General features: G+C 45.2%; 1 protein-coding gene across 1 annotated transcript in view; it reads right to left on the bottom strand.

Annotated features, from left to right (window-relative positions):
• Positions 1-4,418: 4,418 nt before the first annotated feature.
• Positions 4,419-12,413, bottom strand: part of LOC306826853 (cadherin-18-like) — an 82,357-nt gene continuing 74,362 nt past the window's right edge. Inside the window, exons 10-12 of the mRNA XM_079348387.1 lie at positions 11,886-12,000; positions 6,078-6,341; positions 4,419-5,937 (exon numbers count right to left, since the gene is read on the bottom strand). Of these exons, the coding sequence (XP_079204513.1) occupies positions 5,273-5,937; positions 6,078-6,341; positions 11,886-12,000 (1,044 nt within the window). The 3' untranslated portion in view covers positions 4,419-5,272. The remainder of the gene's footprint in view (positions 5,938-6,077; positions 6,342-11,885; positions 12,001-12,413) is intronic.

Here is a 12,413-nt window from a genome sequence, read left to right on the forward strand (position 1 = left end):
ACCAGTGAAAACACATCTTACATGTTCCCTGCTGCAGAGTTAAATATGGATGATGCTTTTCTTTAAACTGTATTTCTCTCTGACTGAACTGAAGTTTCACATCATCCTTTAAAGCTCGAGAGGAAACTCATTGTTTCTCACATGGTCGTACAGACCCGGCGTCACAAGACTGCTCTCTCCTCTCACCACACAACAGTGGTCCTTTTAAACCCATGACTTTAACTGTCTCTGTTTATGTCACTATGCCTGGACATTACAAGCTGTCCAGTCATCCTGCGTTGTTGGCTATTAAGATCAGAAGCTCCGTAGTTTTCGATGGATTTGAACAAACACTGTGTGACACGTTCAGCCTCAAAGCGTGACAATTGTATGTTTGTGAAACTGTGGCAAATCGGCATGGGGTTTAGAAAGTGAAGGGTAAGAACGTGTTTTCAGCATGGACACAATTACACCTTTGTATTTAGTTTCATTATGGAGCACTAATGATATATATATACTGTATATATTGTGTATTATAGCTGCATACACTACCTCCACGTTAAGCTGTTAAAGTAACGCTCCTGTAGGAGAGGTCGTGTGAATTTGTGGAAAAAGGTTTACAAAGGACTCCAACGCTGATTCATTTATGTTCTTTATTGGACCTCCAGAGACAGCAGGACAGATATACGAGTCCCTCACTGGTTGTTAATGAAGAACTTCAAGCACTATGAAGCCGATTATTACACATTGAATCCTTCTGGGCTGCCAATTAAAAACTTTTCAGGCTCTTTTTCTTAGGGATTTATTTTCCCATTATACCAGTTAGGACACTGGACAAGCAGATGGAAAGAGCTGGAAAGAAAATAGTAAAAATAGTGAAAATAGTTGTTCCTCTCGATAGCAAACACGAGAGCCTGTAGAGAAACACCGTTTTCACAACATGTGAAGGAGTGTCTCCACCATTCATCCTGCTGTTGTTCAATTTTAAAATCTGTTCTCCTCTCGTTCCTCGTCAGTTTGATATGTGAGACTCTCCTCCAACCAGCCATCAGTGTCCATGTTTGTCCAGTCCTCATCACGTCCTGCATACTTCATCACCTCCCCCATCCTATCCCGCTGGCAGACATCACAGACGACAATGCAAGCTCATAAACAAAGTAACCAGAGGAGGTGGGCGTGGCCAGCTGTGGATCTGTTCTTCACAACTTGTTGTATTTTCATGGAGTCATTCACCTCCATCATCATCATCATATATCTTTGAATTGTGTCAACCATCTCAGAATAATTCTTCTTGTAGGTTTGTGAAGCTGTCATACAGATGTGTAAAATCTCATGCTAGCAGCAGTTTTCTTTAGGTTGGAGCCAGCTGTCTGCTGAAAGAGTTTCTGTCTGACATGTACGAGTCAAGCAGAAGGTGAGAGCATGTGTTAGTTATTGTGAAGTCTTGGTTAAGCATGTTTGAGCGTATGTTTGGCCTCAGCTAAATAAATCTAACTGTGGATATCTAATAATCCACAGTCTGTTTCATGATGTTCTTTTTGTTCATTTAACACAGAAACAGAACCTTAAAACAGCTGGGGCTCACCTGCTCTACAGGTACCACCTGGGTCTACACTGGGTCTACATGGAGTCATCATGATGGAGTCCAAACTCTCCGGACTGGACCTAAAGTTTGTTCACATAAAGAGTAACACTGTTCAGGGCGTGGTCACACTGGCCATCCGTACCGTGCCGTACTCCAGCATGACTTCAGACTTGAAGGTTGAAGCGTGCTCGGGCACGCTGCGGATGGTCAGTGTGACCGCGCCTTTAAAGTAATCAAAGCATACCAGAGAATATAAATGTCTTAAATCATCTGTCTGTTTATTCATTCAAAAAATATACAACCGTGTGCTTTATTTTGTCCATCTGTTCACTGATCCACTCGTTTTCAAACAGAGCGATGAATTACACACTTTCATTAATCCAAAGAAGACAGCAAAGTGAGAAGGAGATCAGGAGACAGGAAGGAGAGCGAGCTGGGTCAGCTTGTCACTGCTCACAACCTGGATATAGATATTTCACATCCTGGGCGGGAAATTCACAACAGAAACATCATTCATCACAAGTGAAAAGAAGTCATGACGATGGCTTCTTCCTTCCCTCACAGAGTCTTTTGTTGAGTCCTGTTCAGGAAATCAGCGGCATACTGCCGTTCACAGCTCTGGACAAAATGAAGAGACCACTCCAAAGATGTTTGAAATGTCCATCCCTGCATGTGAGTCACATCTGTGTCCGTGTAAATCATCTATATTTACCAATCACTCTGCCGAAGAGGGTGTCTCTAATTTAGACTGTAGTACCCATTTTAAACAGAGTGACACATGTGACCTGTAAACTCAAACATTATACAGTCATGAAAAGATTGTTGTTTACAGTTGGAAATGGTAGATGGACTGTTTAGTTGTTCTGGAAGGTCACAGCTACACATTGACCCCCTGCTGTGTAAAGAGTCACACACACACACACGCACACACACACACATACACACACACACACACGCACACATCTTCAGACCAGCTGTCTCTTAATTTTGTCCAGAGCTACATAAACCCACATGAAGCAAAGTAACATAATTATCTCATGACTTACACCAACCAGTAAAAACATGACTCTTACTGCTGACCAAGCCAAGGTGTGGTCAGTGTTGAGGATGAATACAAATCACTGCAGAACACTGTATAAAAAAACATTACAAAACTATAGAGAAGAGAATCACAAGGATGAGTCTCTTTTATGGATGAAACATTTCAAATCGACCTACGAGAAGACATGACTGTAGGAAACCATCGTTGTTCTGATTTCAGACTCCCTGTTTTACACCTTCTCCAGATGATCTGTTTCTTCTCCCTCAGCTTTCAGTCTCACTTTATCTGCCACGACAGCCAGGGGAGAGGACGAATAGAAGGAGGATAAGTCAAGGTAAGAAGTATCACGGGAATATTTAAGACGTCGTACATTTCTTCACATGATCGTCCGATAAGTGATCACACACAGACTGATTTCATCTGTCTGACACATGGTGAGATTGTAGCAAAACCTTTTTTACCAGGTATTAAAGTAACGGTAACATAACTGCATAACAACTCATTAAATGTTAATTCATGGCAGATGTGCATCATACTCAAAAAAAAAGTATTCAAATATAAATGAGGGTCCAACAAAATGCTTGAAATAACATCAAAAAGACCCTCCATGTCTCCTCATTCCTGCACATCCATTCAAATATTAGATCGATGTGGTCTGTGCTGGATTACCAAGTGCCACACTGGAATGTGGGTGTGATATTACAGCCTGATGGTAGAGGCTGCTATGTAGGGAGATCATCAGAATGATGTAATCCCATTCATATGTCACTCACAGGGCACTTAAAGGACACATCGGACATGTTGCTGCTCGTATGGGAATAGTGCAAAAAAATCTGGGAATAAATAAATCCAACTCCTGGAGGAAAATCTGTGAGAGCGGCTCAAAGTCAGCAGGACATAAGTAATCTGTGTGTGTAAACTGTAGGACTGAGTGGACATTTAACAAACAGACACTCAGGTGATGTCTGTGTGTTTTCAATTGCAGGCAGCAAATATTCACAGCACCTATATTCCTATACTGTATGTGAATACTTCAATTAATTTTGTAACCATGAACTTCATTTCAGCAAAATTACTTTGCCACTGTATAAAAGTCAACTAATATTTTTTAATTTTTTTTCCACCATAATGGGTAAGATATGAAATTTTAGATCATTCATCTTTTTGTATTTGGTGATGGAAAGCATCTCGTGACCCCCCTCTCAGTGTCTCACAAGCCCCCAGGGGGTCTCAGTCCCCACTTTAAGAACAGTAGAGTGTGAAGAAAGCTCAGACCTGGACCCCTAATACATTAAGCAATGTGGTGCAGTATATGTTTAACTAGTATTCAAGATATTAAAATCAACATATAGAGCTACTGTAAATTTACATGTAAAAGTGGCCGTGGCCATTTCTCCACCAAGGAGTGGATTTTTGGAAAACAAATGTTTGCAATGGATTCAGAATCCTAAAGAACCCCTAGTTTGACCTCTCACAGTCTATCAAAAGCAAAGGTTAACATTTTCCCCAATAAGTATATCGTACCAATAAATTACTATTCCAGGTACCCCGACTTTGAGCCGCTCTCACGGATTTTCCCATAAGAGTTGGATTTAAATGTTTTTATTTGTGTTATTAGACACCTTCATGAACACGTTTGTGATGAAATCTATTGGTAAGGAATTTTTTTATACCCCATATTCTTTAATTCTATTTTTGTATTTAAACATTTGGAATTAGGTGGTCGAGATGTTAGTTTGCATGCCCCCAGTAAAGAGGCTGTTGTCCTGGAAGCAGGCAGCCGTCATCCCCCCCCCCCCCCAAAAAAAAAAAAAAAAAAAAGCCCAGCTCTATCCCCTGTCTGATCTCCATGAAGGCATAACAAGCCCCAGAATGCATCTACATAGAGTGGTACCATGACACCCATAGTCTGAGCACAGCCTTTCAGGTCATTTTGTAACACAAACATAAAACACAATATCATCTGCATAGCAGTGATTGTTCATGTGACGCTGCCTGATGATATTACCTGTGTGATGCATGTGTGAGTAGCAGCTGTGACAATGACATGACTGCATTCACTTTACTTTAAAACCATTTTAGAGGAAATGGAAGAGCAGGTGTCAGCAGAGGTCAGAGGTGATGCTAACGTGGGAAGATGAAGCGTACCTGCTGTCACACTTTGCATGCAAAGATATTTAGAATGCCATGACTTACATTATCAGAACCATTTATTCTTTTTCTTTGGAGGGCCTTATAACCTATAGGACATCTAATATTCCATTTCTCTTCCAACTTCTTTGGACTGTCTGATCAGTAAAGAAGTCAACATGAGCTCACAGGATGGATGATGGGGAGCTAAGGTCACACCAGCACTCTGACCCGGGGCTTTGGAGTCACAGCAGCAGTGAAGGTCGAGGGTGACACACGTAACAATTTGAACGCCGACATCCTGTTTTTTCTCTCATTTCAGAAAAGCACACAGCAAAATCAGCCAGCCTTCTGTTTGCTATTTTTTCACATGGCTTTTCTAATCCTCTGATTTTATATAAGGTCACAGTTTCAAATGGCCAGCGTTGTGGGGCAGTACTTCTGCATCATTGTTCCCATGGCAAAAGTGATCTGTCTTTGAAGATCCGAACAAAGTTACAAAACAAGTTCCAAACAAAACCTTGGGATGCTAATCCTTATGAGTCGGAGTTAGCCGGGCTTGTGGCCAGCTGCTCTCCAACAATTCGTTCCAGTGTTTGCTGGTCTGGCTCCCAGTCTTCCAAGTCTGCATAGTTTAGTTCGGGCACTGCCCCAGTTAAGCCCAAAGAGCTGACCGAGCCGGCTAAGGACCCACGGCCTTCGTAAGCGTACGTTTGGAGTGAGTCATATGGTGGACCTCGAGTGTCTAAGTCTGCTTTGGCCACCTTCTGCTGCAGGATCTGCTGGATGATGTCATGACCCTCAAGCAGTACCGAGGGCGCTGACTGGCTAAGCTCTCGAGGAATACTGTCAATGACAAACCAGCCAGGATCTGAGTCTGGGCTGTAGTTTATGTAATCCATCTCCTGTGATTTCCTCCTCTTCCACACCACAAACCTCCCCTCCTCCTCCTCCTCCTCCTCTTCCTCCTCCTCCTCCTCGTAGGGGCTCGGTCCACAGCTGAGGTAGGCGTGGAGCTTCCGGCGAGGCTCCGAGGCTTTGGGATTTCTAAGTGCAGCGATGTCAAAGGCCTCAGTGTCCTCCTCGCCGCCCCCCTCATCATCGTAGGTCACCACGTTCTCTCTGATGTCCTCCTCAGACAGAATCAAAGGCTCTTTGCTGGCTTTCTTGTTCCGTAGCTGTGTGAACAGCATCACTATGGCTGCAGGCGATGAGAAGAGAGCGTTACACAGACAGAGAAATGCAAACCAAAGACATAATATGCAAAGGTTCTTTTCACATTTAACCCTCCTTGTGTCAGTGCGTAGGTCGGGGGAACACAAGACAAAGACTTGTTCATACCTAGCAGTATAACAATGCAGAGCAGGATGGCCACAAACGCCCCCGTGCTGAGGCCAGCTGAGGACAGGAAGGCCTGGGCCTGGCACACGTTGTTACGCCCCCTGGTGTTCCTCTGACACTCACACACCCTGAGGGAGATGGTAGCAGTGCTGCTGAGCGGAGGCTCCCCACCGTCAGCCACCACCAGCACCAAGTGGAACAACTCCTGGTCCATGTCCTGGCTGAAGCCGTCACGCCGACGAGACACTATACTGGCACTGTTGTCTGGGAACATGGAGCATGGGGGGGGGACAAAGAGAAGCACTTTAAAAAACAACAGGTATGAAATGATGGTGTATGTAAGACATGTCCCATCAGTGTCCAGCAGGAGGAGTCTCTCCTCTCTCACAGGAGGTTTGAAGGCTTCGACACACCGAGGAGAGCGTCAGCGGTGAGTGATGGTCACCAACACGTTAAACTCGTCCTCTTCCTGTTTCCTCTTTTACACACTACACTGCACACTGCCATTGTTTCTTTCCGTCTGCTTGATGTGTCCGGGCCGTAATCTGAATAAATCTGCACAAAGCCTAAAAACCTGAAGCAAACCTCCAAACACACAGATCGTACTTGTTCTCCTGCACTCATCAAGGTTTTTACTTCAGCTCAACATTTCCACATGTCTTTATTGTGTGGACATCAGACTGATTTGAACGTCCCCGCCCTGAGACCCTGAACACTCTCTTCTGAGCTGACCACCAGGAGGAGCCTTCTCTGAACATACACGTCTACAGGAAGTGATGCCTCCTTCTTTCACTGACGGTGGACCTGAACAAGATTCTTCATGAAGTCAGGACAAACTCTGTCGGCTCAAACACAGACGTTACAGACTACACCTGCTTTCACACACACACACAGGTTACACCAAGTGTGTGTGTGTGTGACTGTGTGTGTGACTGTGTGTGTGTGTGTGTGTGTGTGTGACTGTGTGTGTGTGTGTGTGTGTGACTGTGTGTGTGTGTGTGTGTGTGTGTGTGACTGTGTGTGTGTGTGTGTGACTGTGTGTGTGACTGTGTGTGTGTGTGTGTGTGTGACTGTGTGTGTGTGTGTGACTGTGTGTGTGTGTGTGTGTGTGTGTGACTGTGTGTGTGTGTGTGTGTGTGTGACTGTGTGTGTGTGTGTGTGTGTGTGTGACTGTGTGTGTGTGTGTGTGTGTGTGTGTGACTGTGTGTGTGTGTGTGTGTGTGTGACTGTATGTGTGTGTGTGTGTGACTGTGTGTGAATGACTGTGTGTGTGTGTATGACTGTGTGTGAATGACTGTGTTTGTGTGTGTGTGTGTGACTGACTGACTGTGTGTGTGTGTGACTGACTGTGTGTGTGTGTGTGTGAGACTGACTGTGTGTGTGTGTGACTGTGTGTGACTGTGTGTGTGTGTGTGTGTGACTGTGTGTGAATGACTGTGTGTGTGTGTATGACTGTGTGTGAATGACTGTGTTTGTGTGTGTGTGACTGACTGACTGACTGTGTGTGTGTGTGTGTGTGTGAGACTGACTGTGTGTGTGTGTGACTGTGTGTGACTGTGTGTGTGTGTGTGTGTGTGTGTGTGACTGACTGTGTGTGTGTGTGTGTGTGTGTGACTGACTGTGTGTGTGTCTGTGTGTGACTGACTGTGTGTGTGTGTGTGTCTGTCTGTTTGTGACTGACTGTGTGTGTGTGTGTGTGTGTCTGTCTGTTTGTGACTGACTGTGTGTGTGTCTGTGTGTGTGTCTGTCTGTTTGTGACTGACTGTGTGTGTGTGTGTGTCTGACTGTGCGTGTGTGTGTGTGTGTGTGTGTGTGGGTGTGATTGACTGTGTGTGTGTGGTTTGTTTTTCTGAAGATCTCTGTTTGTTTATCTTTCAGTCTGTCCTAACAGCGAGCGAGCGTCAGCGACAAACTCTGATTGGTTCTCTGGTTTTCTTTCGGAGCGCCCTCTCTGCTCGCACGCCATGCGGCGTGACAATGCGTGTCATTTCTAGCCGGACGCCCCGGCTCTACATCCCCTCTGTCGCTCTTGTAGGCGGATGGAGAAGGAGGAAGTAAGGGCCAGAGCAGAATATCTCCTCTTTATACAAAGTACAACAATTCAGTTTGCCCACCTTCAAAATAAAATCACCACATTTCAACATAAAAGCATTAAATGTGATATTGTGCGTCGGGGAAATGAAGCAAAGGATCATGTATTTAACAGACCAGTGTGATGCAGCAGACTGTCTCACATTAGGACACAGTGTTAGCTCCCTCTCCTGCTCGTCCCTCCACTCAGGGAGAACTCACAGCACACCACGCTTTTTCACTGTCAGTTTGTGACCCACCATCCGATGTGTTTGTGTCTTTAAATGAAGATGGATAGATACTGTATTGATCCAGAGGGAAAGTTCATCTCAGCTCATGGAGCCCTGTTTTCCTTGGCTCTTATGAGATGTATCCACGTTATGATGTTTGAAGCACGTCTGCCTGTGAAGCTCACACTCCTTTAATGATACGACTTTAGAATAGTATTTGTTACACTTCTGTGATCCGAATCAACAGATACAAATCACTTTAACGACACACTAAAAGGACCTGCAATGAACCAGTACTCCTCTGGAAGAACAAGTAAACAACAACAACAGCACAAAGCGCCTGCAGCCACAAGCTCCCAGACCGCCGTCCGAGTCCTGTCACTGTGTCTCATTAAAGAGACGGCTGTCAGCTCCCCTCGTGTGTCTGCAGAAAGCAGCGCGTTGACACCAGGAGAGACGGAGGAGACAGGAGACGAGGGAGAAAGAAAATAGAAGTTGACGGAGAGAAGGTGAGACAGACTGATGGAGGAGCAGAGGAGGAGATGAAACGACAGGAGAGCTGGGAGCTGGGCGAACATCACACCAGCTGACACATACCTGAGCACTGAGGGACGACCTGCGCCCCCCCACTTTAGTCAAACATCTGAAGCTAAATGAGGACAAGAAACAAAAAGGAAAGCAACAGCTGCTGGGTTGCCATAGCAACAGCACCCATTTTTTCTTTCTTCAAGGACATAAAAGCAGACCTGAGTGGGGGGGCTGTGGTGGTGCCTGCTCCAGCAAAGAGACAGGAGTGCTAACGACGGCAGCAGGGAGAAAGACGACAGAGCAGAGAGTCCGAGGCAGGATTCATGACCTCAGTGCAGATAATACCTGGCCTTTAATGAGGTCTCTCCTCTGTGAGCACAAAGCATATTGGCAGAGGAGCGGAGGTCGTGCATGCATTAAGAGACCCGCACGCTGTGTTTTAAGCCCCATTAACTTCAATCACAGCTGCTAACTGAGCACAAAGGAGGAACAGAGAATCAGGTGTCTTCACGAGTGCTACTCCCAGCACCAGAAATGAAGGATCACTTTCCTGCTCTCAAGGTCCCATTCACAGAGGATGAAGAGCTAACCATCGTACACGCACCCATCAACGAGCTTCTGATGGAGAGAGAGAAGTATTCACACTGAATATATCTGCACACGCTCCATGTGTCTGTGCTTCTCAGTGTCCTACGTGGTAGAAGTGTCAGTACCACCATGAAGCCACGCACAGGCTGGCTCACAGCCTGACCACGCTCTGAACACAGAATGTATTAACTGAGGTTCGGGAGCAGGAGCACACCTCCAATCACTCGACCAGCCGACTCACGCTGACCGCATCGAAACAACGAAACAGCTTACTCACCACGGATCCTGAATACTAGTCGTACGACTCCGTAACGACCTGCACGTCAGCCAGAGAACAGTCCAGACAGCAGTTCAGTATTTAGTAAATCTGTGTTACAGCCGTGTCCAGCATGCCGCTCCTCCAACCCTTCAAACCTCCCCAAATAATCTCACCACCTCCCAGCGGGCCCTCGGCCTCTTCTCTAACCCAACCGGAGAAACCACAGGTATCCACGGCACCTGTAACCAATCCTCTCCTCCACCAATCCCTGAGCACTTGCATCCTTCATCCCTTTCCTCTACCCTCCTTTCAACCTTCCACACAAGCTCGACTACAGTTAAGTTCAATCTTCAGTACAAAGACATGGTTGATCCATCACAATTAAAGCACCTTAGTAAAAGTCCATAGCAGGGTCGCTGGTAGCGCAGTGGCACCGCGCGCGTCCCCCATGTGCTGAGGCACAGTCCTCGCGCGGGCGGCCTGGGTTCGTGTCCGTCCTGTGGCAGACCTTCCCGACCCTTTCCACCCTCCTCTCTCCCTACAATAAAGGCTCAAAAAAGCCCGAAAATATAACTTTAAAAACAAACAATTAAAGTAGCCACTGGTCATCTCAGGCAAATCACTCCAACTCCAACAACCGCTCACTTCGCTCAGCTACATTTACATCGAACTCTTTTGGGGGCGATGATCAGCAGAACTAGGCCTGAGACGCTTCCTGCACCCTGAGTCTCCTTCATCACCATCATTACCTTATACCTTCATCTCCCTCATCATTCATACCATCTGTCATTAAATATCATATCTTCAACCTGTCTGGATACAGCGTGGTCCTTGCTAGTGAAATAAGGTCAGACTGAAGCAGCGTGAAACTGGGCGTTCAAAATATTAGTTTGACGTTTGAATGAATCATCTTTGTGTTGAATTTTGCAAATGGAGTCGCCTTAAAGTAAGATGACGACCAGACGTCATCGATTAGGCCGACCTGTCAAAAGTGTCCCCAAAAATGTCCCTGATTTAAATGAGAGAGACAAAAGTTCAAAATGAACAGATCCCAGAATATCCAGAGCTCGGTGGCTGTGTTCAGTTGTGTGAAGCCATTTCTTTTGTAAGCTTTAACTGAGGTTAGGTTGAAGACCACCAAAGTGTGAGTGCTGTTGGTGAAGGTGTAATGTGTGATTAGATAACCATGAGAGGACAATAATATAATCTGCTGTTGATCTGTTGTAGAATAAGACGAGTGAGAGCAGAAGAGTGGAGAGGAAGCAAACTGAGCACAGGAAGGAGCTTTGTGTTTGAGACTCAGCTAAATAATAAATAAGTTCAATTAGATGAGAAGAATTTGTTTGGTTTTTGTTTTAACTCTGGTTTTCACAGCTCTCAATTGGCGAAGCAGAAGAAGTAAGATCACTTTTAATGCACATGAAAAAACTGTCATGAGATAATCTTTAGAAACATAAAAACAATCAGGACTTTTCTCGTCTTGACAGAAACAAAACAAGAAAAAGGTCCAAATGATCTCACAGTGTGAAGAAGCCTTCACTCCAACTATCAGCTCATTCAAACTGTTGTTTGTCAGGTGGTAGTTTATTATTGAGTGTATCTTTAAAGGGACACGGTGCTGAGTGTAAAGACAATGACTGACGTCGACACTATAAGCTCTGCATGAACAGGTGTGTGTGTTTCACTTTTCAAAAGGCTTTGACAATGACCTTCTTCTTTGGTTCTGTTTGAGCAAAACAAACCCCAAATGATAAATCAAAGCCGAGCACGAAGCTGAAGTGGACCTGAGTGTTCCTGAAACACCAACAGGAAGCATCATGGGAGAGAACATGACTCAGTCACTACCTGGTGGTCTCTCTCGCTGTCTTTGTGAAGCCCAACGATGGTGGACGCCACAGTGGGAATACTTTCTCAATTTAAGTTTGGTCAGTCTAGGGGGCGGAGCTTAAGCCTCCAGCTGTATTGTGTCTGCTTGTGGTCAGATTGGACAGAGCTCTTCTGATGAAAAGCTTGGATGTGTTCTACAACATGAAGACTGATCCCACTGATGTTTGTGTCCCAATCACAAAGAATGTGTTTCTGCCTCTGCTAGCATAAAATCCTCTGTATGTCCTGTTAAACAAATGCTCTTACCTCCGTTGTCCCTCACTGTGAAGTTTGGATTGGCTGGATAATCAGCAGGCACGTAGAAGGAAAACTTCCCGTTTGCAAAGTTGTCGAGATCTGCTGCCCGGATGGTCTGAACCACCTGATGGAGAATTAAAAACAGGTAAGAACACAGAAACAGGCGTTTACATCCTGTTACATGACAGGAAGTACCTGTCCACACGTCACAAGAATACAAATATTACAAGCCTTAAATGTTAAAAGCAGGACACGTTCTTACCTGATCAACTCTCAGGGGTTTCTTTTTATACTTTATTTTGAAAAGACAGACCAAAGCTTCCTGTCTGAGTGTGCTGGTCGTGGAATGAATGAGGGAGTGGCCCACATGCACCTCTTTAACAAACAGGACAGTACAGCATACATTCAGGTGAGACAGGTGAAAGCAGCACGAGGTGACCGGCTTCAGGCTAGCTTTTAGCTTTTAGCTGGAGCAGCGTAACACTCCTTACTGTCTGCTTTAAAAGCAGGCTTTATTGAATGTGTGTGTATGTGACT

Source organism: Symphodus melops, assembly GCF_947650265.1.
Source record: "Symphodus melops genome assembly, chromosome: 7".
Classification (NCBI taxonomy): Eukaryota; Metazoa; Chordata; class Actinopteri; order Labriformes; family Labridae; genus Symphodus; species Symphodus melops.